General features: G+C 42.4%; 1 protein-coding gene across 9 annotated transcripts in view; it reads left to right on the forward strand.

The window, feature by feature from the left end:
* The window catches only part of PRPF40B (pre-mRNA processing factor 40B), a 155,012-nt gene that overhangs the window by 14,315 nt on the left and 117,380 nt on the right, over positions 1–23,317 (forward strand). For 5 of the 9 annotated variants that reach the window (XM_088446345.1, XM_088446416.1, XM_088446708.1 and 2 more), the window contains exons 4-8: positions 1,641–1,709; positions 5,404–5,437; positions 5,660–5,685; positions 14,984–15,037; positions 18,576–18,686. In XM_088446345.1, coding sequence (XP_088302471.1) covers positions 1,641–1,709; positions 5,404–5,437; positions 5,660–5,685; positions 14,984–15,037; positions 18,576–18,686 — 294 coding nt within the window. Of the gene's footprint in view, positions 1–1,640; positions 1,710–5,403; positions 5,438–5,659; positions 5,686–14,276; positions 14,502–14,983; positions 15,038–18,575; positions 18,687–23,317 lie in introns of those variants that run through there. The other 4 variants (XM_088446475.1, XM_088446909.1, XM_088446839.1 and 1 more) reach the window with 4 other exon arrangements.

A 23,317-nucleotide genomic window follows, 5' to 3' on the forward strand; every position in this document is an offset into this window, starting at 1 on the left:
CCGATCTATATCTGCTAGATAAGCAGAAACCTGGAGACTATATAGGATCTTCCATATCTGATCTTATAACAGACAGAGAATTCTAAGTTTGTATCAATTTCTCTACAGTTGCACAAACACACTAATTATTTAGCTGAATTCTGATAATACCAAACAGGTGTGAATATAAATACTATATCAGCTATTTTTTGAGACATAACAGAGGCAGACACTTGCGCCGCAATCAGTTTTTAATCACCATTTTCTTTATCTTTGTGACACATCTATATATTTTTAATCAATTTTCGCTTTCCTTCTTTGCATATTGGATATTAATTCTATAACAATAAATGTTACGTTTTAACAACCAGTGCACCACCTATGACATTTCATCCTTTTTCTTTTGTGCTTGAATGCTTCAGGCGTGACCCTGCTCAGTCCCTGACTCCCTCCTCTCTCTAGGCTGCTGCTAAGCAACAGGCACATTGCTATCTCTGATTGGCTCTCACTGCCTTTTGCAGTTTCAGCACCCTGGCCAGATGCTTAGTGCAAGATTGTTTACTGTGAATTTGCTTCAATAAAATCGTCACTGCTCGGCTCTCGTTCATACACCCCATCAAAACCCATTCAGTGCTTCAAGAGATTAGCCCAAACGAACAGGGGGGACTTTATTATATATATATATATATATATATATATATATATATATATATATATATATATATATATAAAATAATCAATAGAGAGGGATATAAGACTGGATGACACTATTGTATCATGATATGTTTCCTAATCTTGTTACAGTATTGAAGGAATGTTGACAGAATATTTATAACTAAATAAACTCAAAGTAATGCCTTGTATCTCATATCAATTCACTAGAAATCTGTAGTGTTATTGATGCACTTTGTGTTTCAAAAATGTCATTGTCTCCTAGAGAATTGACTGGATGCATTCTCATGGGCATTAGTCCAACCAACTAACTGGTTGCTCCACTGTTGGTAGGTGAAGGGAGCAGACTACTTAGAGGGTGTGTTTCATGTCTAGTATTCCTGTTATGCACATGAATATAAAGCCCCTATAATTATTTGCCTTTATCTTTTTTTTTTTATCTCATTTGTGATCTAGATATATTCCTTTCATTTTGTGGTTAATATTAGTTTAGAATGTGTAAAATTACTAGGCAAGATTTTCTAACTGATTTGGTTTCTTCTAGTACCTAATTTATAAAACACAGTGCTTTTCCTTCCCTCACTCATACGATCATCTACTCAAAACTCTCCACAAGGGCACTTAACACTTGGTAGCTGACGCCCTGCTGCTTTTTTGAGTGTTATGATCGCTGCAGCAATGTTTATAAACTCTTATTATTCTGTATTGTTTTGTACTGTAAGTCACTGTTTTACGAGTTTGCTCATTTGTTAATGTACTTTGTGAGGCGCTGCGGTACCCTTGTGGCGCCATATAAATAATGGATGATGATAATAATACCATGTATGAGGTGACTTTAACTGGTCTAATATTCTTGGTATTTACTTCTGAGTAATAATTACCTACATCTATAGCTCCCTCATCTTTCGTTCTCTTATGGTATTGACTCTGGTGTGTTTTCCAATTACAGTAGTTCATTCGCTATTTGTTTAATTTTATTTTCCCCAAAGATCCCAAGTTTGGTGCCTCCTTTGATGCCAGCCATGATGCTACCCACGGTAACAAACAGTACTAGTACGGTCAGTATTTTCAGTTAAGATATGGGAAATTTTTTTCAGTGTTAAAGCTGCACTAACCAATATTTCCTAAGGTGCCACTGACACTTAGCCAGAGGGATTTTGTCCTGTGACTGGTCTACCTGCTCGCCTTCCCCCCTGCAGCTGTTTAAAGATAGTGAGCTGTATTGATTGCCAGCTCTGGATCACAGAACCAGTGGCGACCCATGAAAATATGCGGAATGTAGCAGCTGTCGGGGCTCTGGCTAGAGAGTGGGACACTTTAGGAAAATATTTTTCTATTTGTTAGTACAGGTTTCATTTAAAAGAAACTGGTAGCCTTTGTATAGGGCAACCAGTTTCAAGTCAAGTCATGTTTAAGTCCATACAAAAGCTTCTGCGGAAGTTCATTAAATAAGATAAGTAAAGAGTATTTTATGTAAGACTGATATTCCATTGGTATTTTACCATAAATGCTTTGCAGCTGACAGCAGGAAATACATTTATCAGACATGTGGTCCCTACTATTCCATTTCTAAATAGGTAATAAACACAATACAGCAGTTTTAAGAGTATAGTCTGCAAACAATTGTTATGTGCTGAATGGAGAAACATAAAGCTAATAAACATAGTAACATAAAACATCATTTTTAATGTAACTTTAACCTATTTAATAATATGTCCGCTAATTATAAGACTATGTTTTACTGGAAGGAACACTATTATAAAATGTTCCTGTTCTTCTCTATGATTTATAATCATTTGCTGCAGACCCACAGTGTAAAAATCAACATGCGGGATTTTAACATGTGTTCAGCCCCATGACTACCTGTCTGCCTTCTTTTTAATATGTTTCTTGTCCATGAACCTATATTGGGCAAAGACACCTGTATGAACCATCCCTAAAGTCATATGAACATATGTGCTAAGGCATAGGTGTGTTTGGTAGACTTAGCATAAGTCTTTCTGGATATGAATAATCCAACACTGTAATAGTTCAATTCTCATTCATTCTCTGAATTGATCCCGGGATCCCGTACCCAACCCATGTGATACCTATCTTTCTGCTAAGATAATGGATATGACATGGAGGTAAAAAAGGGGATTTACAAGTTCTGAATTGACCAGCGGTTGGTGAGTAGACACATTGTCCAGAAACATACTTTTTACTAATTAATCATAAAGATAATGGTTAGTAAGGATAAGTGGTTTGCATTTCTTACATTACAAAGTGTTATTCGTGGACTTTACAACTAACCTGGCTTGCTGCAGATGTAGACTGTGACAGTCTGTACCGCCTGCAGTGTTACAGTTCTGGGAAGTACCTTCCCTCTGTGAATCATGAGGCAATCATAAGGGTGTCTGCATGTGTCATTGGTATACCAAGGGGCTTTTGTGTGGGGTCACTTCTGATATGGTCATATGTGGGCTTGCTGTGTGTGTTCATATCAGCCTTCAATCTGGCCATTCAGGGACCAGTGTTTCCCAAACTCATTCCTCAAGGAGCACTAACAGTGCATGGTTTTCATTTTTCCTAGTTGGTGCGAAGGTGTATTCATTACTCTCTGGCACATTTTAAAAACAAGGGTGGAGCTAATTATTTCACTTGTGATTATGTGAGGAGACCTAGAAAACATGCACTGTTTTAGTGCTCCCTGAGGAATGAGTTTGGGAAACACGGATCTAGACATATGATCACATCAGAAAATGAGTAGTCCGTTTCAAACACAACTTTGGTGGCACATCCATTTTTTGTTTTATTAATATTAATTATTATTATGATCATTATTATTATTATTATTATTATTATTTAGTTTGCTCTAAAAGGCAAAAAGGGGACTGTTGTGCTTGTTTGGTTTATCTTTCTGCATTCATTAAACTCTACTCACCAACTTGCAGCATCACACTTTGGTTTGATAGCCCACACTGGAATAACACAACCTGATATCATGGACTTCTCTAAACAACTAGTTTTATTCCTTCTGTATTTAAAAATGTCACTTTTTTTTTTCAATTGTTGATGTCTTTCACTAAGCACAACAGAAGGACTTGCTGGGATTACCAGCAGTCTCTCTTGTTCTTCACTCCATAGCAAGTATCACTTTATATGCTCAGACATTAGGGGCCAATACCATGCAAGACTAAAGCAGGACATACACGGTGCGATTTTTATTTTTTTGTACACAATGTGGACAATTTCGATGAATCGTAACGATCAGTCGTGCACATCGTGTGTTGATTCTGTGTGTTTATGATGCCGATGTGCGTCCCGGAGCCGTATAGCTGGATCGTAGATCTTACTGCAAAACCGTAAGATTATGATCTATTGTGTACAATGTGATACACATGTATGCATCTTATCGTATGATTGTAACGATCAATCGTACACTATTTGACCACATCGTATGGAGAATTTCAAGGGAAGAATTTCAAGGGCAATCGTGCAACACATCTTACCAACATAAAATCGCACGTATGTGTATGGCCAGCATTAGGTGACCTAAAATGAAATGCCTTTTTATTAAGCTTTACTTATAAGTGCTTGGTGGATGTGGTGATTGCATACCTGGACACATGTAATTTATGTTTCTTTGTGATTGTCAAAACCCTTCCTCCATGCCTGGAAGTTCACAGAAGGAGGTGCTTTGTCAACCCAAACAAAATCCATCGGAGCAGGAGAGATTTTCTTATGTGCATACTGTTAAATGCATGGCGGGAACCTGCTGAATCGCTGTATCCACCAGGCACCAGTAAATGGATATTTGCATTTTATTTTAAGTCACCTAATCCCACCCAAAGCTAATGTTTTAATTTTGGGTGGAGTATGATTTCAACAGTAACATACCTCCCAACTGTCCCGCATTCAGCGGGACAGTCCCGTTTTTTGGGACTGTCCCGCTGTCCCACCCGCGGGCCGCAGTGTCCCGCGGTGGGGGGGCAGTTGGGGGAAGCATACACTGCTGCTCTGCATAGCAGAGCAGCGTGTATGCAGAGCGAGAATAGATACTGTGTGCATGCGCACAGCATCTATTCACGGTACTTTGGGAAGCCCAGGGGCAGCCCAGCATCTCAGAGATGCTGGGCACGCCTCTTAGTGATGCAAAAGGGGCATGCCGCTAGACCACGCCCCTTTATGTGTCGGCCACGCCCCTTTACGTATTGGTCACGCCCCTTTTTGGGAGCGCGCCTTCGACACACGGCTATCCCGATTAGCCTTCAGCAAATGTTGGGAGGTATGCAGTAAGGATATGTCATACATTCAAGATATGTGATGAGAACAATTTGAAATATACTAGGTAGAATCAGAAATATTACTAAGTTTTGAGATCTGTTGTATGCTACGACCTATATTGTTCAAATCCTTTATCTGCATATGTTGGGGTATTGATTAGAGGTAGATGAAAGACGCCTATTGGATAATGATGCCACTGTGTTTCTCATGCATTCTTCACTTTTTCACTTTTCATTGGATAACATGTATACTTATCTCCTAACATTTTATATGAAGTTTATGAGTATCATTATAGACTTGTTAATTTCCTTTGCAAATTATATGAGTAAGTATATAGTGCTAAATTGGCCATTACTTGTTTCTCATGTGACTGAAGATATGAATAGTGATACATTGAGCACCCATACAGTATGTCTAAAGCAGGTTGTGGCTTCTCTTAATGGCAAGTACCTGAGTGCACGAGTAATGCTTCAATTTTTCTCTTAGCAGGCGACTGCTCCAGGAGCAGAGTCTGTGAGCTGTGAGTATACTGTTGTGGTGAGAGGGAAGGAGGGCCATAGGGGAGACAGGGATCCCTGTAGTGAAGTACACTGTTAATATTTCACTATTTGTTTTATGTTTAACCTTTTGCAGTCTACATGTTAATATACCTTACTGCTTTGCTTTCCCTTCCTTTGTAAGATTTGCATTGTAGCCCCACAAATGCTTATTTTCTTTTCTTCTGTGTGTTGATTATTTTTAGCATCAGTGACTCAGCCAGTTCCTACCGTGAGTAGCTCAAACGTTACCCTAAGGTTTTCTGCTTTGTAAATCTGTATTCTGAATTGATAAAATGTTGTACAATCCAAATGGTCTATATGTTTATTAATAACTAGGAAGTAACATAAAATATAAACAACTAATGTTAATGGTTAAATTCTTTGAATTCAGATGGCAGCCATGATTCTAGAGGTCTCATAGACAAATTAAATCACTACGATTACTGGGCCTGATTCAGCATGGATCGCTATTGCGATAGCGTACGCAGATGGACGATTGTTGCGGACTGCGCATGCGTATGTATCGCAGTGCGCCTGCGTGAATTAGCAGTGCGATTACTCTGCAATCACTCACAGTGATACAAAGCCATCGCAGAGTGAGTGACAGGTAGTCAGCGTTTGGGGGTGGTGACAGGGGAGTGGTCGGAGAAACGCAGGTGTGCCTGTTCGTTGCAACGCCGTTACCTGGGCGTGCATAAATTAGCCACTGCAATGGCATACGCAGCTTGTGTACTCACTGCGTGTAACGAGGTTAGCAATTTCTTAGTAAGATCTGACCTGCTATTGTGTGTGAGGGTCCGATGTTCTCGATGTATATGCAGGTCTGCAAGGTGTTACGGATGTGAGATAGCGGTAGTGGGCGTCTCTGCTGGCTGTGCGATGGCATTCATTACCATATTTTCACAGCAGATCTGTGTGCGTAATCGGTGCCGCGATCGCAGTAGCGATCCGTAATGAATCAGGCCCACTATTCCTTCCCTGCTAATATGCTGGCCTTTCTAAAGTCTTGTGAAAAGAAAGTAAAACCTTTTTCAAGTCATGTTATACTTACCATTCACCTTGTCCACGCAAAGTCCTAAAATCTAACTGATCTAATCTCATGTTGCAAAGGGCACGTAACAGATTTTGGTTTGTCATATTTTATTGGACAAGAGAAAGTCAATATGGATAGCTATGCATGAAATAATAAGTAGATTTCATAATTCAGTAGCTTTTAGGATCACCTACAGAAACATTAAGTCAAAGTAGTAATTGTTTGAGTTTATCAGTCTTCTAAATTGTATATTGATGTTTGAGCGCATTTATTATGCACAGTTCTATTAAGGCCCTGCCATAGTCTACTTTGGGTTCAGATGTGGACTTTGGCCATTCCAAAGCTTTTATTATTTTATTTATCAGCCATTCAATTGTCAATTTGCTGGTGTGCTTAGGATCATTGTGGTGTTGCATGACCCAACAGCTTGTCGTACAGATGTCCTCTAGAATACAAATACAATAAAGTGGACGAAGGCTATTGCAAGGCTCCCATCTCCTTGGGCTGCAAAGTGACTGTTCTCCATGATGCTCAGTTCCATTTTGTTTCCTTATTGTGCAAACCCATGCCATACTGCAATGTTTCTTGGCCGAAAAGGTGATTCTCCTGACCATTTTTTCATGAAAGCCATCTTTGATCTGATAGTAAACTTATAAATTGCTTGTGACACAGTCCGGGGGACATAGATAATTGTATTCATATTCTGCATATGTTAGTGGTCTTTTTCACCGTATAATAATTGACTTGAAATAGTTTTGTATATGGCCTTGTAACCCTTATCACACTGATGGGCAGCAAAATGTAAATGTCTACTTCTGTGCTTTAGCCAGACGTGCCGGCTATTGGAGCATGTGTTGTGGCGGTTTGGGTACGGGATGCCGGCCCTCAAAATCCTGATGCCGGCATCCTGACTGGGTTACAATCCCGACACAACCACGTAAGTATACCAACCCTGGGATTCTGACTGGTGTCGGGTGTCCCATGCCGGCATCCCGACAGTCGGGATTATAACTACATCCTGTTGTGGTATGTCTCTCCCCATGTTGTATTGTGTTACCTGTCTCTTTCTTCTGCTCAAAAACTAGAGATTGCTGACTCATTTTGTACCTTATATTATTGTCATCTTTTATATATAAGGCACCACAAGGGTTCTGTAGCACTGTACAAAAGGATATAAATTGACAGCAAGATACAGAAGTACAGACATAGCTGCATAATTACAATGAGCAATTAACATAATTATGTAAAAAGAAAGACAAAAGGGAGATGATCCTGCTGAAATGAGCACACAATCTATGGGGATATGGGTGGACACAATGGGAGAAGAGGGCACAGACTGCCCTGAATGTGAGGCTGGTAAGTGGTGATCAGGGAAAAGGAGAGGTAGCAATCATTAGCAGAGCAAAGGGAGGGAGGGACAGGAAGGTAGTGGCAGCAGAGGTAGAGCGATGAGAGAGGAAAATGAGGTGGCCAGGAGAATTGAGGATGGGCAAGGAGGGAATTAAGAAGGTGAGAAATGATGAGGACATAAATGAGAGTTTTAGTAGCTTCCAGGGTGAGGAACGGCCAGATTCTGGAAATCTGTCGAGTGATACCTTGACATTGAACTTTCAGAGCCGAGGAGATTATGAAATTGGGGCTGATTCTGAGTTGGGAGTAAAGCAAAAAAAGCAATTAACTTTCCACCTGGACAAACCATGTTGCAATGCAAAGGGTGCATATACACTTATATTTTTTCATGCAGGGTAAATACTGGCAGCTTTTACATGTAACCCATAAATAGGTGTTTCTTCTTCAGGGTCCATAGGGATCCACAGGGATACCATGGGGTAATGTGGTTGGAGAGATCCAGGCACCAAACAGTTAAAGCTTTCAGCTCCAAGGATGCACTGGGTCCTCCTCTATATATACCCCACCCCTAGCCACAGTCCTTCAGTTGTTCGTTTGGTGCGGCAGGATCAAGACACACCTTTTTGTAACATGCAACTGCTCGTGCAGTCCTTAGCTTTTATTTCTTATGTTTGTGTCAGCAGTACTCAGCGCCTGTATTAAGACGCAGATAATGCGACTCCATCTACCTCTGCCAGGCCAAAACATCAGTAATTGTGCTGGTGATGTCAGCGGGTCTCTGCTTAGCTTGCTTGCAGCGATGCTGGGACCTGGACTGCAACCGGTCGCACGGAGATGACAGGTAAGGCGATTCCACGCTTATGGGGAATCGCGCGCAGCACTCCTTGCTTCTGGTGTCAGAGACGCATCAGAAGCCACTGCAGTCAGGGCCCGGGATTGTCCGCGTCCTCACTAGACCACCGGGGCCTTATCGTCTGACGCCAGGGATCGGCAGCAGACACACATCTGCTGCCATGAGGCCAGCGTAACCGGCTGGTTGATGCAGCTTAGGAGAGGTAGGTGCTCCCCCGGCAGCTCGGACCCAGACGCAGTCCTTCAATAAGGTTTCCTGCGTCTGGGTTGGGACGTAGAGGCTCCTGTGCTGATTTCATGTAAATCCTGTATGACAAGTTTGTCCTCACAGGACATCAGTCCAATATACAAGAGCCTACTTGGGTATCATCTTTGTCTCAGGTAATGAAGCAGTTTGTGGATCGCATGGCTTCTCCCACAATGCCTTCTTTTATGGGGTGTTCACAGTATGATATGTTTATACCTCCTATGCATCCTTCTTGGGGGAATGTTTACGGCCACTCTAGAGTATGGGGCCTTCAAATGTTGAAAACAAGAAGGTTATTACTAAGGCACCTAACCGCAGACGATCTGCTCAGTTTATGGGTTCAGATGCATCATCAGAGAAATCAGATTCAGGGTTCTTCTCCAGAGTCTAGGTCGGGAGAGGAAGACCTTCCATACACAGTGGATGTTCCTTCTTTGGTGAAGGCGGTTAAATCAGTCCTAGATATTTAGGATGATGAACCAGCCCCTAATAAGAAGGCTCCATTGTTTAATCACCACCGAAAGGGGGTCAAAACGGAGATTCTTATATCTGAGCAGCTCACTGACCTTACCGAGGAGGCATGGGGTATCCCGAATAAATGTTTTTTTGTCAATAACATATTAACATCATTGTATCCTTTCCCAGCCACTGCATGTGCTAAGTATTGCACTTTGTTAAAATTGCTACATTGCCCATTTAATCGGCATCATCTCTGAAGTACGCTACAGACAGAAAGATTGAAGAATGTCAGCTTCTGGAGCAGTTAACCGTCCAGCTATGGTTGGAGCTTGGGTAGCTAGAGCTGTTGAAGAATGGACAGGGGCATTGGAAGATTCTCTACCAATGGCTACCAGAGAACAGATGATGTTTATCTCCCATATACAGGAAGCAGCTTCCTATTTGAGAAGAGCTGCAGTGGATGCTGGAATTTTAGCTTCCAAAGCATCATCAGCTTCAGTAGCAGCACGTAGGGCCATTCGGTTAAGTCCCTGGAAGGCTGATGCAGAATCAAATAAGGCTCTAGAAACTTTACCTTTCCAGGGAAGGATACTCTTTGGAGCAGAGTTAGACCAGATAATTTCTACTCTGGCAGCTTAAAAATCAGCAGGATTGCCATCAACGCCTACAGTAAAACCTAAGGAATACTCTTTCTCCAAATCCGCTAGTTTTCGGAAGACAGCAAGGCGATAAACTAGGAGGTCGAGCCGACAAAACGTCCAGTTTCTGAACAGGGCGACAAACCTTCGGCCTGACAGGGCGGGCCTCCTCCTGGGGGATCCCAGGATGGGAGGCCGACTTCTTCAATTTGTGGATTATTGGCGTCAAAGAACAACAGATGCCTGGATCCGAGAAGTGGTCTCTCAGGGGTATGCCCTCACTTTCAGGAGGCATCATCTACTTTAGTTTTTTTGCACAGATCCCCCATCAGATGTGGTCAGGGTTTTGGCCCTTCAGGAGGCTATTCAATCTCTACTGCAGGCAGGGGTAATAATCCCGGTCCCTGTGTCACAACAGGGAAGGGGTTATTATTCCAATCTCTTTTTTGGTTCAGAAACCAAATGGGGCTTTTCGCCCTATTCTGAACCTCAAAACCCTCAACAGGTTTATCCATATTCCCAAGTTTCGTATGGAAACTCTCCGGTCACTTATTTTGGCAATGGAGCCTGGGATTTTATGGTTTCCCTGAACATTCAGGATGCGTATCTACATGTTCCCATTACGTCATCCCATCAAGGATTTCTACGGTTTGCCGTTCTGCAGCAAAATTACCAAATTCAGGCACTGCCTTTTGGTCTGTCGACAGCCTCTCAGGTATTTACCAAAATTATGGCAGTCATGACGGCTTACCTAAGGCATCATGGTATCAGAATACTTCCATATCTGGATGACCTTCTGATATTGGCACAGACTCCAGTTGTATTGCAACACCATGTTCAATTGACAATTGCCTGTCTATAAAGGTACGGCTGGATCATCAATTGGAAAAAATCATCTCTTCTTGCAAAAGAGCAGATGATACATGTGGGAGCATTTCTGGATTCTCAGGCACAAAGGGTGTTTCTGCCAGAGGACAAGATTACAGCCCTATCATTGCGGATACGCAAACCTATTGCAAGGAAGTGTATCCATTCTATAGCAATGCAGGTCCTGGGATCAATGGTATCCACCTTCGACATGGTGGGGTAGGCTCCGTTCCATTCCAGGCCTCTGCAAAGATTGATTCTCTCCAGGTGGAACGGACAGTATCATCTAATAAGGTCCCAGAGGATTCTTCTCACTCCGGAGGTTCGCCTCTCCTTCCTGTGGTGGCTGAAAAAGGACCATCTGAAAAAAGGGCATCCATTCTAGATAGCAAATTGAGTGCTTCTCACCACAGACGCCAGCCTTCGCGGATGTGGGGCAATGACCGGTCATCACACCTTTCAGGGAAGATGGACAAATCGGGAAAGTCATCTGCCAATAAACATTCTGGAACTGCGACCAGTATACATGCACTGATCATGGCACAGGGCCTGCTCCAGGGCAGGCCGGTCCAGATCCAATCCGACAACGTAACTACAGTAGCCTACCTCAATCATCAAGGAGACCTGCAAAGTCTTGCAGCAGTGAAGGAAGAGACAAGCATTCTGACTTGAGCAGAACATCATCTTCCGGCCATCTCTGCAATATTCATACCCGGAGTTCTCAATTGGGGCGCAGACTTCCTACTGTAAGTCCTCAGGACACACCGGAGAGTGGGCTCTCCATCCGGGAGTGTTTCAGCTCCTGGTAAACAAGTGGGGTCTACCAAAAGTAGATCTCATGGTGTCACGTCACAACCACAAGGTACAGGTCCAGGTCCAGAGACCAATTGGCAGCATTCATGGACGCACTGGCAGTAAGATGGGACTTCAAGCTGGTGTATCTATTTTTGCCACGATTTCCCTCCTCCCAAGAGTTCTCAGGAAATTCAAGCAGGAAGGCGGAACAGTAATACTGGTGGCTCAGACTTTGCCCAGACGTCATTGGTTCACCGACATACAGAATCTGTCCATAGACAGTCCGTATCCTCTACCTCTGTGGCAGGATCTGCTAATGCAGGGTCCCTGCCGACATCCGGACTTACCTCGTCTGGCTTTGATGGTGTGGCTCTTGAATCTTTCATCTTAAGAGCCAAGGGTTTTTCCAGCTCTGTGATTCTGGCGAGATGGCTATGCATGACTATCTCTCAGGTGTACACATAGGCTGATCTCCCTGTCCCAAGCACGGTGACCGCATATTCTACTCGGTCTGTAGGGCCATCATGGGCATTTAATCGTGGTGCCTCTGCTGAACAGTCGTGTAAGGCAGCCATGTGGTCTTCTGTCCACACTTTGTTTGGGTTCTACACCTTTGATACTTTTGCCTCTCAGAATGCTTCCTTTGGGCGATGAGTTCTCCTTTCTGCTCAGTAGCGTCCCCACCTTAGGGGAACTGTTTTAGGACATCCCCATGGACCCTATGGACCCTGAAGAAGAAAATTGGAGTTATGGTAGACTTACCTTGATTCTCTTTCTTCGAGGTCCATAGGGTCCACAGGGCACCCACTATGACGCACCTGGGTTATTTTTCTTTCGGGCACAGATTCCCTCATCTTGTTTGAGAGTGTTTCTAGTGTACAATTGTTCTTCCTTCTCCTCTTTCCTTCTCCTGCCTTGAGGCTTGGTTACGCAACTGAAGGCATTTGGCTAGGGGTGGGGTATATATGGAGGATGGCCCAGTGCATCCTGGGAGCTGAAAGCTTTAACTGTTTGGTGCCTGGATCTCTCCAACCACATTACCCCATAGTATCCCTATGTACCCTATGGACCTCAAAGAAAACGAGTTATCAAGGTAAGTCTACCATAACTCAAATTTTTTTACACTGGGATTTAGATTTGTGATTAGATACCTCCCTCTCAACTTTAAATAACTCTGAACATTTAAATCTGCCCCATCTGCAGTGCAGCACGGTTTTGTCCTTTTTTATGCTTTTTATGCTTTGCTCCCAAATTCAGAATCTGCTCCGTTCCCAACAAAGAGGAAAATGTTGGGACTAGGGGGCTTCTTGCCTAGAGGAAAGAGAAGTTCAGTTTTTTAAATATAGACTTTCTGGAAGTGAGGTGCCATTCAATATGAGATGAGATAAGAGGTGACATGGGAGAAGGCAGAGGAAGAGAAGTAAATTTGGGTATCGTCAGCATAGAGGTGGTAGTGCAGTCCAAAGGAACTGTTAGGCTCCTTTTAGATGTGTAGAGGGAGATATCCATATCTAAGTGTTTCTTTGTCCTGGTCCTGTCTCAGTCTTAATATGTGGCCTTGAGCCTTCTGTTTTTGCTGCTGTCTGTGGGCCTGATTCAGACCCACTCGCGAGCGGCTGTCCGCTCGCAAGTGGGTCGATGTTATGCACTGAGCATGCGCACGACGGAGGGAGCTCCGTCGTGCGCATGCGCCAGACGCGACGAGCGAAGGAAAGTCCTTCGCTCGTTGTGTCCGATCAAAGGGGGCGTGCTGTCAATGTTGATTGACAGCACGCCCCCTTTGGTGGGCGTGCCGGGGGCGTGCCTTCCTGACGGGGGTGTTCCCACGGGAACGCCTCCCGTCAGAAGCCGGCCCATCACGAGTGATGTCAGTGGGAGTGATTTTGGCTCTGATAGAGCCAAAATCACTCACCTCAACCGCAGGCTCCGGCTCGCAATTTCGATGGTCGCGATGGTCTCGACCATCGCGGCCATCACAAAGCACGCTCGTATAGCCTGTGGGTGGTGACCCACAGCTATACGAGCGTCCAGGAGGACGCTCCATGAAAATGGAGCCCGGCCCTCATTCAGAGCCGTACGCTCTGAGCAGAGCGCATACCTCATTCAGAGCGTGCGCTCTGCTCAGAGCGTACGGCTCTGAATGAGGGCCTGTGTCTTGCGTACCTTGGTTTCCTACTACTGTGTTTGACCTGACCTTGTGGTGTTCCATTGCTTGGTTTGCCCCCTTACCTTGTGCGATACCCAGTTTTTGGGGGCATCAGAGTACCTGAGAGGAGACTTGAGCTGCTATTATTGTACATGTGTCTATTTATGTCTACATTAACTGCAGGAATCAGCGCTAGCAAGTCTGACTTCCAGATTCATTCAATCATCGGTAATATCTGCTCCTGAAACCTAAACCTCTGCTTTTTCTTCAGGTCTTAAACAAGCTTAGGGGTATATTTACTAAAGTGAGAGTTTTGAGAAGTGGAGATGTTGCCCATAGCAACCAATCAGATTCTACTTAACATTTAACTAGCACCTTCTGGAAGATATTAGCTAGAATCTAATTGCTATGGGCAACATCTCCACTTCTCAAAACTCTCACTTTAGTAAATATACCCCCTAGAGTTAGGGCCGTATTGGGAATCGAACCCACAACCTCTGTGCTGTGAGTCGGTAATGCTAACCATTACACCGCTTGTGTGACCCGACTGCCAAAGGATCTTCTTTCAGCAGAGCTGGTAGCATTTCCTGAAGACCAAATAATGAAGTTCGCTTCATTAGCAGCACCTGGCTCAGATTACCTTCTTTATATGGAGGTAGTAAGTACATACATACTTTTCCGCACAAAGCTTCTTTTACGTTGAACAAATAATGACAGTAAAATCTATTATGGCATGTTGTCAGATGAGGTTTATCACATTTTAGGAGTAGTTGAGGACAAGATGATTGTTAATTATGTCCTGATGTGTAAAAACACAGACAAGAGGCAATACCTCATTTTTACATGACATACATGTGACAGAGTGTAACATGCTTTGTCAATTATGGTTGTTTATTTGAGCTATATATATTTTAATATTGGATATTGTTATCTCTAATCTCATCCACTTTACCTTCTAAGTAATCTGTAGTGAATATAATGGGTTTGTCTGTCATGTCAGTATTTCGCTCAGCATATATGTAAGAGTATGTACTGTGTTAGATATAAGAATAGGTGCATGCTAAATATGCATCCTTTGTAAGAGAGAGCAATTCTCTAGGTGTCTGTGTGCTCACTTCTTTTTCCTCTGTGTAATTGCAGATACCGAAGATGATTGTGGATGACAGTTCTTCCTCTCAGGACATTGCAAAAAAGGTTTCCCCTGATTCTAGGCACACTCTTTCAGCCTCGCTACTAAACTGAAAAAAATAATAAATTCCCCCTAGCATACTGCAAAACTGAATTTCCTAGTTACTGCAAATGTTTAACCCTTCACACCAAACCTTCTTTAGTTTCAATTATTCCGTTCATGCACTAAGGTGTCTTATACCACCATGAGGAGACTGGGGTTTTTTTTTTTGATTTTTTTTTATGCTACGCATCATTTGCTCCAGGAATTACACTTTTATTACTTATACTGTTAATACACTGTGAGATAAAACTTACCATCAGACAGACAGGCATACCAATTATCTGATATTGCCATACGCTGGTGAGTGTATCTACTGTCAGATCCGAACACCAATTATCACATCTGTTCGGCATGCTAAAAGATTTCTTGTGCTCGGTGGCGGCCATACACTGTGCGATATTTGGCTGATCGGACCTATAAGTGCACAGTGTAACACACTTGATGGGTATATAATTGCAGGATCAATAAGGTTTTGTTTTACAGCCAAGTCAAATATAAATATAGGTTTTATTTTAACACACAGTCGAGTCACATTATTATGACCACCGGCTAATAGCCAGAGTAACCGCCGTGTGCAGCACGGACAGCAGCTAAACGGGCTGGGAGTGACTCAATAAGGTGCTGGTAGGTTGGCACAGGTATCTAGAGCCATGCTGACTACATTTCATCCCACAGCTGCTGGAGGGTGCGTGGTGGAGTATCCATAGAGCAAACACAACGAGGTGGTCCCAAGGATGCTCAATTAGGTTCAAGTTCGAGGGAGGGCCAATTTAAGTACTTGGAAGACTTGGCAGTGCTCGTCCAACCACTGACGGACATTTCTAGCCGTGTGACCTGTCGCATTGTCTTGATGGGTGATCCCATCCGCCTCAGGGAAGACAATCAGCAAGTATGGGTGTACGTGCTCTGCAAGGATGGATTCATAACCAAATCGGTTGAGGGTGTCTTCCACATGGATGAGTGGGCCCAGAGAATACCATGAAAACATTCCCCAGACCATAATGCTGCCACCATCAGCTTGTGTTCTTCCAGCAAAGGTTGCAGGGTGTTTGTTCTCCGATGTTTCTCGCGTGTCATGTCAACGTCAATCCGTTCGATGAAGCAGAAAACGTGACTCATCGGAGAAAGCAACTCTTGGCCAAACAGTGGAGGTCCAATTCCGATACAGGCATGAAAATTGAAGCCTTTTCCGCCGATGCACCTTTGTAAGCATAGGTACAGTGACCATCCATTTGCTTCGGAGCCCCATATGCAGCAGGGTTCGCTGAACTGTTGTTTTAGACACACGTCTGGTGGCCCCAGGTTCATTTTGATGGTGAGCTGCTCCATTGTAGCGTGTCGGTCGGCCCACCTTCGTAACCGACGTTCACCTCTTAGGTCAGTGTAGCTCTGCAGTTTCCATGCCTCTTATTCACAATGGTGCCATTTATCCAGTCAGGATACACCTTCACCACAGCAGCACGCGAACAGTACACAAACTGCGCTGTTTCAGAAATACTGCCACCCTTGACTTGAAAGCCAATAATCATGGTACGTGATTACTTCATGGGCTACGCGCTGCCGAAGTCAAATGTTGGAGGTGGTCATAACAATGTGACTCGACTGTGTGTGTGTGTGTGTGTGTGTGTGTGTGTGTGTGTGTGTGTGTGCTTGCTTCTGTATTTTACTCCTAGTTATGCAGACTTTTTTATCTTTTTGTAATAAATGTTGACAAAAAACAAAAAAATATAGAAAGTATATCAACACCAATACTGTAATTGGACGTTATATGACCCTTTTCTATATGCAACCAGAGGAAGAACATATTAAAATGACTTCCCTAATCTATCTTCAAGTCATCAAGCATTTAATTAAAAAACCTTGCTTACTGCAAAAATGAAAATTAGACAAATTTCCCTTTATCAATCCTACTGTTTATCCTACATTTAACTACCCTTGCATTTGCTAATGGTAAAACAATTCACAGTTGATGACCCTTTGTCGTGAATGTGAAAAGTTAGTTGTAATGATATTTTTGTACACATTATATAGTAGCCTCTAAGATCTTTTTTTCTGTAAGTAAACCAGCCTAGCCTCTATTTATAATGTAATTCATCCACTCTCTTTATTAATGAAGTTGCCTGAACTCAAGTTCTCCTATACCCTACTTACAAGGGGCAAAAAGTGTTCCCCATATTCAACATGTGATATTAATACTATGTTAGCATTAGCCCTTTTTTATGTACCTTGGGATTTCTTGGGCCTTTGCAGTCACTGACTGGCACTATGCCTTATTGTCAGCTAGTTATCCTGAGTCATTTTCACTCTTAAGCTGGGTACGTACACAATGTGTGTACCCAGCGATGCAACTAACGACGCCCCTGCTGACGGGCCGACATATCGGGGGCTGGTACACATTAGACGATCCGATGCCCACCCGCCCGATATGTTGGCCTCTGCTGCATTCCGCTGCATAGGGGTCGTCAGTCGCATCATCAGGTTGAGCTGCATGTAGACTAACCTGACGATGTGGTTGATGACCACATGGGAGCGCACCCTGCCCGGCATAGTGGCTGTACACTTGACGATTTGACCTATTTGCCGCTCCGATCCATCGGAATCAGGCGATTCGTTCAAAATATCGCAAAGTGTGTACCCAGCTTTAGTCTTCCCTAATTGTATTCCATTAATAAGGCATTTACATTTTTTGTGCGGTAAATATCACCGTTTCTGAACAGACTACCATTGCAGGAGTCACACCATTGCAAGGTTACATGATGCTGCCCACATACCGGGCATGAGTTAGACACAGCTGCATCCATATCGGCGTATTTTGTTGCAGTCGCATGTGCTACTTTATGCTAATGTTGCTACGCATCATGGAAACTTATACAAGCTCTATAGCAGGTACAGATTATCCATCTGAATGTGGCCTATGTGAACATTTCTGCATCTCTGTACACAGCCATCATCAGCGACACCCCTATAAGACCAACCATCTCTGTGCATCCGCATAGCCATTTCCAGTGTCCGCCCAGGAATGCTCAATACATTTTCTAAACATTTCTGAGAATCTGCGTCTCCCATGTGCCTCAATCGCAGTTGAGAATCTGTGCATGCGCAGTGCAAATAAGATCCCACTCTGCAGTGTGTTCGATCAGCTCAGCTGTATGTAGTGACTCTGCAACTGAGTTAGGTTACAGGGTAACTACCAAATTTGATTATACACATTAATGACCTATTAGGGATGTGATCTAACTATTTGGTAGTTGGCCTAATGTTCAGACCCCTTTCAGCGGGCCTTCTGAGTGTGGTCACAATAGACACCTTCAACATGCCCGATACTGACAATTTTCATTTGCATCAGGCTATTTTTGGGGCAACACAGATTTGCACATCTAATGTAGCCTGTGCATGCTGTAATGATTGCATATATAAGACAACCCTTGCTGATTTTTTGCTAATGTGCTTGTCAAGGTTAAAAAAATATATGCATAATTTATTTATTTTTTTGTTCCACAGAAGTCTCTGTGGACTGAGCATAAAGCTCCAGATGGGCGTACCTACTACTACAACACAGACAGCAAACAGTCCACCTGGGAGAAGCCAGATGAGCTGAAATCTAAAACAGAGGTAAGAAGACATTGAGAAAACTTCAGTGTCTGGTATAAAGCAACTACCATACTTAGTGATTTCAAATTCTAAATTATTGCTGCATTAAATCTATGGGTTAAATTGCCAGAATCTCCTCAATTTCTGCAAATCGCAGGCTATTACATATGGGCTGTAGTTTTAGAAATAATTGCGTCCTTGCCCTAGCTAAATATATAGCTAAATAAATATAGAAAATAGAGGCGCTGATTATCCAAACAAATTTATTTAAAACACAATTTTTAGATTGCAACAATTAAAATATCATTGTCGGCCGGCACAAATCAGATCATATAATTCACATAAAATTACAAACTTTATACGGTTACATAGATAATACGCCTATTATATTTTGAGTATAACTCTTAAGGTGTCTACACACTTGGCGATGTGCTTACGATCCGATATTGTGTCCGGTTTCCCCTTGAACTCTCCCCAGCGGCTCCCCGGTAGTCGTGGGCACGACTTGGTGTTAAAAACTCTCCAATGTGACTAACGATCTATCGTGCCTCCTAACTATTCCAGTACATCGCGACTGAGATTATCAGATCTGCCCTACAGCACGGCAGATCTGAATATTCGATGTACGACCTGTGGGTATGCGCATCGGCATCGTGATCCTGAGTGGCCACTCACGATTTGGGCATATTTTACACGATTTGTCGTCACGATGCGTCGGAATCGGGCAAATCGTGTCAAATATCGCTGTGTGTAGGCACCTTAAGCCTCAATATATCATTTAATTAATCTCTGTTCATAGAACAGTTTAACAACACTAGTAAAAACCTGATATAACTAATCAAACAGGTTCAGCTCTATATATGGCACTGGTGTATTTTAGAACCGTATAATTATATAGCTGACTATCACTTAGAAAATAGGCAGTTTAGTCTCTACTTAGTATACTTTTTCATCAAGTTGTAATACTGACAGAAATGTATTTAATAGCAAAACTATTCAATTATGTATGCATTTGAAGAACTGACTTTTCCCATATGCCACAAACAGTGTTGCTCCAGCTGGTCAGTTCTTAATTAGGTTGTAACAAGAAATAGCAGAAAAAAATGTCCAGTGTTATAGTTTCAATGTTATTTTCCAAGTTTGTAGCAAACAGTAGCAGAAAAAGAATCCACAGACTTGTAATTAGATGTTAATATGCATCCATACATAAAGGGATTTCCACATTTATCTATCAGCACTTATCTCCCAGTAATTCAGTCTTTTAACTGGAATGTATATAGAAATAGACAATGATAAAGTTCCACTCTATTATATTCAATTGTCGTTAATTGGTATCCAAGCAACTTACTGCCCTTTAGTACTCCGTCCTCAGCATGGGATCATAAATGAGCTCTTTTAGGATCCAATGATCCAGTCCGCCATGTGTCTAAGTAATTGCATATCCTTATCCTCCCAGCTGCTGGCAGCGTCCCCAGTGTGCAGCTATATCCAGAGGGTCTAGAGGGTTCATACTAAGGATTCTGCCTTTGAACCTCTATATACCCCTGCCTATACCTTCTAATATCCTACCTATAAACCTCTAAGGATGACGCTAATTTGCGTACGCAGTCATACAGTAAATAAAGACTCCAGACCTAGAATCTGTGGTTACAAAGCACAAAGTATTATTCAAGTAAAAGTACAGCAGTTACACGCTATGATCCTCATATAATCTTAGCGCAAAGAGATTATACAGACCCAAGTACAATTATACATACGCAGCGCTCTCTGGTCCAGATGTTAGGCATCAGCAAGAAACCCCTCGTCAATCAGCATTCAGCACAAAGACTAGGAACCCAGGGTCAGCACACATATTTATACCCCCCAGAAATAAACAACACAATAGAGAAGTTTGTTGCTAATACCATTGGTCCTAAAGGAGAGGGCATATGTTACAAGGCATTTAACAGGTTGATTCAAATAGACACAACCCAGCCTCTAACAACTGGGTGTCTCTGGTTTCCTGCCTCACGCAACATCCTAACAGTTGTTCATATAATGTACATTTTGTTGCTTGAAGTCTCTGCGGTCCATAAGTTGAGAATGCATGCACACCGATGGTACCGGAATACTGTTGAAAGAGTACGCATCAGAACAATACCAATCACGGCTTACTTATCATGTATAAAACCTTAGTTACCAAATAATCTTTATTTCACAGCATTTATGCTAAATGAACAAACTTAAATCTTATACTTTAAAGCTTATTAAACCTTTTATGTGAATATGTAATGTGTAAGTATGCGTGGTGTGATGTAAAGACGCTAGTTAACTTGGGGCAGATGCGTGTGCATGAAGCTAATAAACAGTGTTTTCATACAGGATCTTATGCGTTCGCTAATATGCGACTAGTTAACAGCGCAATTGTGCGTATTAATGTGTGTATGAGAAATGGTGCACTTAAATCTCACTTAAACTAAGTGAACACCTAGCAGTGTGGAATGCTGAGCCTTATAGTTCCATGCCTTGCTCATGCCCCAGCAGCCCCCACCCTTTTCAGGCTCAAAAATACTGGTCTTTGTTCTCCCAGGGCCTGTGTGGATGCAAATTAGCACAGCTACAAGACCCAAACCTCAGATAAGACTCTTGGCTTTGAAGGTATTTTATTGTAGGAAGCCTGCTAATGTAAGGTGCTACAAATGACCCTCTTGCTGTATTCGAGCAGGGCCACCTGGAGTGAGAGCAGACGTTATGTCCATGAAGCTTGTCTACACAGGCTAGTTGTCACTCGGCCATTTGCTCTGTTTAGCTAATGCAATCCAATTTTGAAATACTGTACAGCCATTTCTGAAATATATCCTTTAGGGGAATTATAATAATATACACACTTTATCCAGAGCACCCAAACTACGTAAAGTCATGAAATGGGCTTTTGATGAATCGCCGTAACTTATGGCGATGGTCACAGATGCAATCGCATGATGCTAATAGTAATATCGCCAAATGTACTAAAGTGTGAGTTTATCTAAAATGGCGCTTAGGCGGCCATTCGCAAAATTCCAGCTTCGACAGTCCACCCTTTGATAGTGAACAACATGCTCTAACAATCTGATTTTAAAATATAATTTAGGCTTACATTTATATACTATTTAGTGTTATTATGGGATGGCACAAGGTGGTTCTTAATCCATCAATAATGTGTCTCTGAGTGGGGACATAAAACTACTATTATACGCACACCGCGGATCTTGGAAGATCATGTGAAAGGTGTGGGGATACACCAGTCCTATAAAGGCAGTCTTGAAGGGGAATTGAGACTTTACATTATCTGAGGTGTTTTTTAAAAATAACATTTCAATAATACATTCTATGCATGTCTAAATATAATACATTAAATGATGGTATTTCCTAGTTCACGGTTGTAATGCAGTTCTGTATTTACCTCGGTATTCATACTGACCACCATCATAATTTCGTTCTTTTGTTTTCCTCTATTTTTACATTTTCCACACTTCAACACAATAGGAACACACCGGACACATATGCCAATTATTATGATGACAATCAGTATAAGGATTAAGAATTTGCCTATACTGGCGATCATTTCCTGGACCCATTCCCCTACACCTGAGAACCATTTCACTGGGTTCAGCCATGAAACCCATCCTTCTATCTTCTCCCCTACTTCAGCCACTGAAGCGTTATGGTTCTTACGAAACTCCCATTTTAGCTGCAGAATTTCATCCATCTTCCAGTCTATCACCTCCTTGTGGTCGCTGGTATCATTGCTGACATAGGTGCAACATTTTACTCCAAATTGGGTGGCCAACGTTACGCAATACCCTCCAGTAACAGCAGTTAAATAATTTTACACTAGCCTGTGTTGCACCAGTTCTTTCTTGTACGCTTGCAATTCTCTCCCTGTATACCTGAATGTGTCATCGTACATCTCGGTGATATTATCTATCAATTTAGCAAGTTCCTGAATATATCTAAAGTTTAATGTACCCCGAGCGATCCTGGTGGGATCCAATGCGACTAAAACTTGAAAGCCAGTTGTCTCACTAATTAACTGAGTGGCTTTGTGCACATCACCAGGTATCATATTTCATTTGCCTCTGTGTTCATATTGTGTGTGAAGATATGAAGAGATGGTGTGTTTTTATGTATACCAAGCATTTCAACATGTGTGAGGGTCATAACTTCTGGGACTACTCTTCCCAGGTAACACAAATCTTCGGAACTCGGAGAGTGCCTCTTATACGCTTTTCTTCCACATATAAAATATACATTATCAGGGAGAACATAAGGAATGGTATGCATAATTATTATTAAGCACGTTTCCCTTGCAAACAATCCAATTTCTGGGTCTTCCATCTGGTACATGCAAGTTTCTGGCTGTATTATTTTAGCACAATAACCATCTGGCACCTTACCAATAATTTCTTTGGTGGAACTCAATGTATACTGGTACCTAAAATGTTTCCCACTAGATTTAATTGAGCATAATGGTTTATCGACTCATTATCAGCTCTTTGTGAGAAGGTCATCGTCTGATTATTCCCCGTCACTTCCCAACTCCCGGGTTTATTGGAGTTGGTTATGTTTAAACACAAAAGTGATCTATCTACTTGGAATTGATGTAGTTTGAAATGAGGTGGTTTGGATGAGAG

This window comes from Taudactylus pleione, unplaced genomic scaffold (genome assembly GCF_031769625.1).
Source record: "Taudactylus pleione unplaced genomic scaffold, aTauple2 ptg000005l, whole genome shotgun sequence".
Classification (NCBI taxonomy): Eukaryota; Metazoa; Chordata; class Amphibia; order Anura; family Myobatrachidae; genus Taudactylus; species Taudactylus pleione.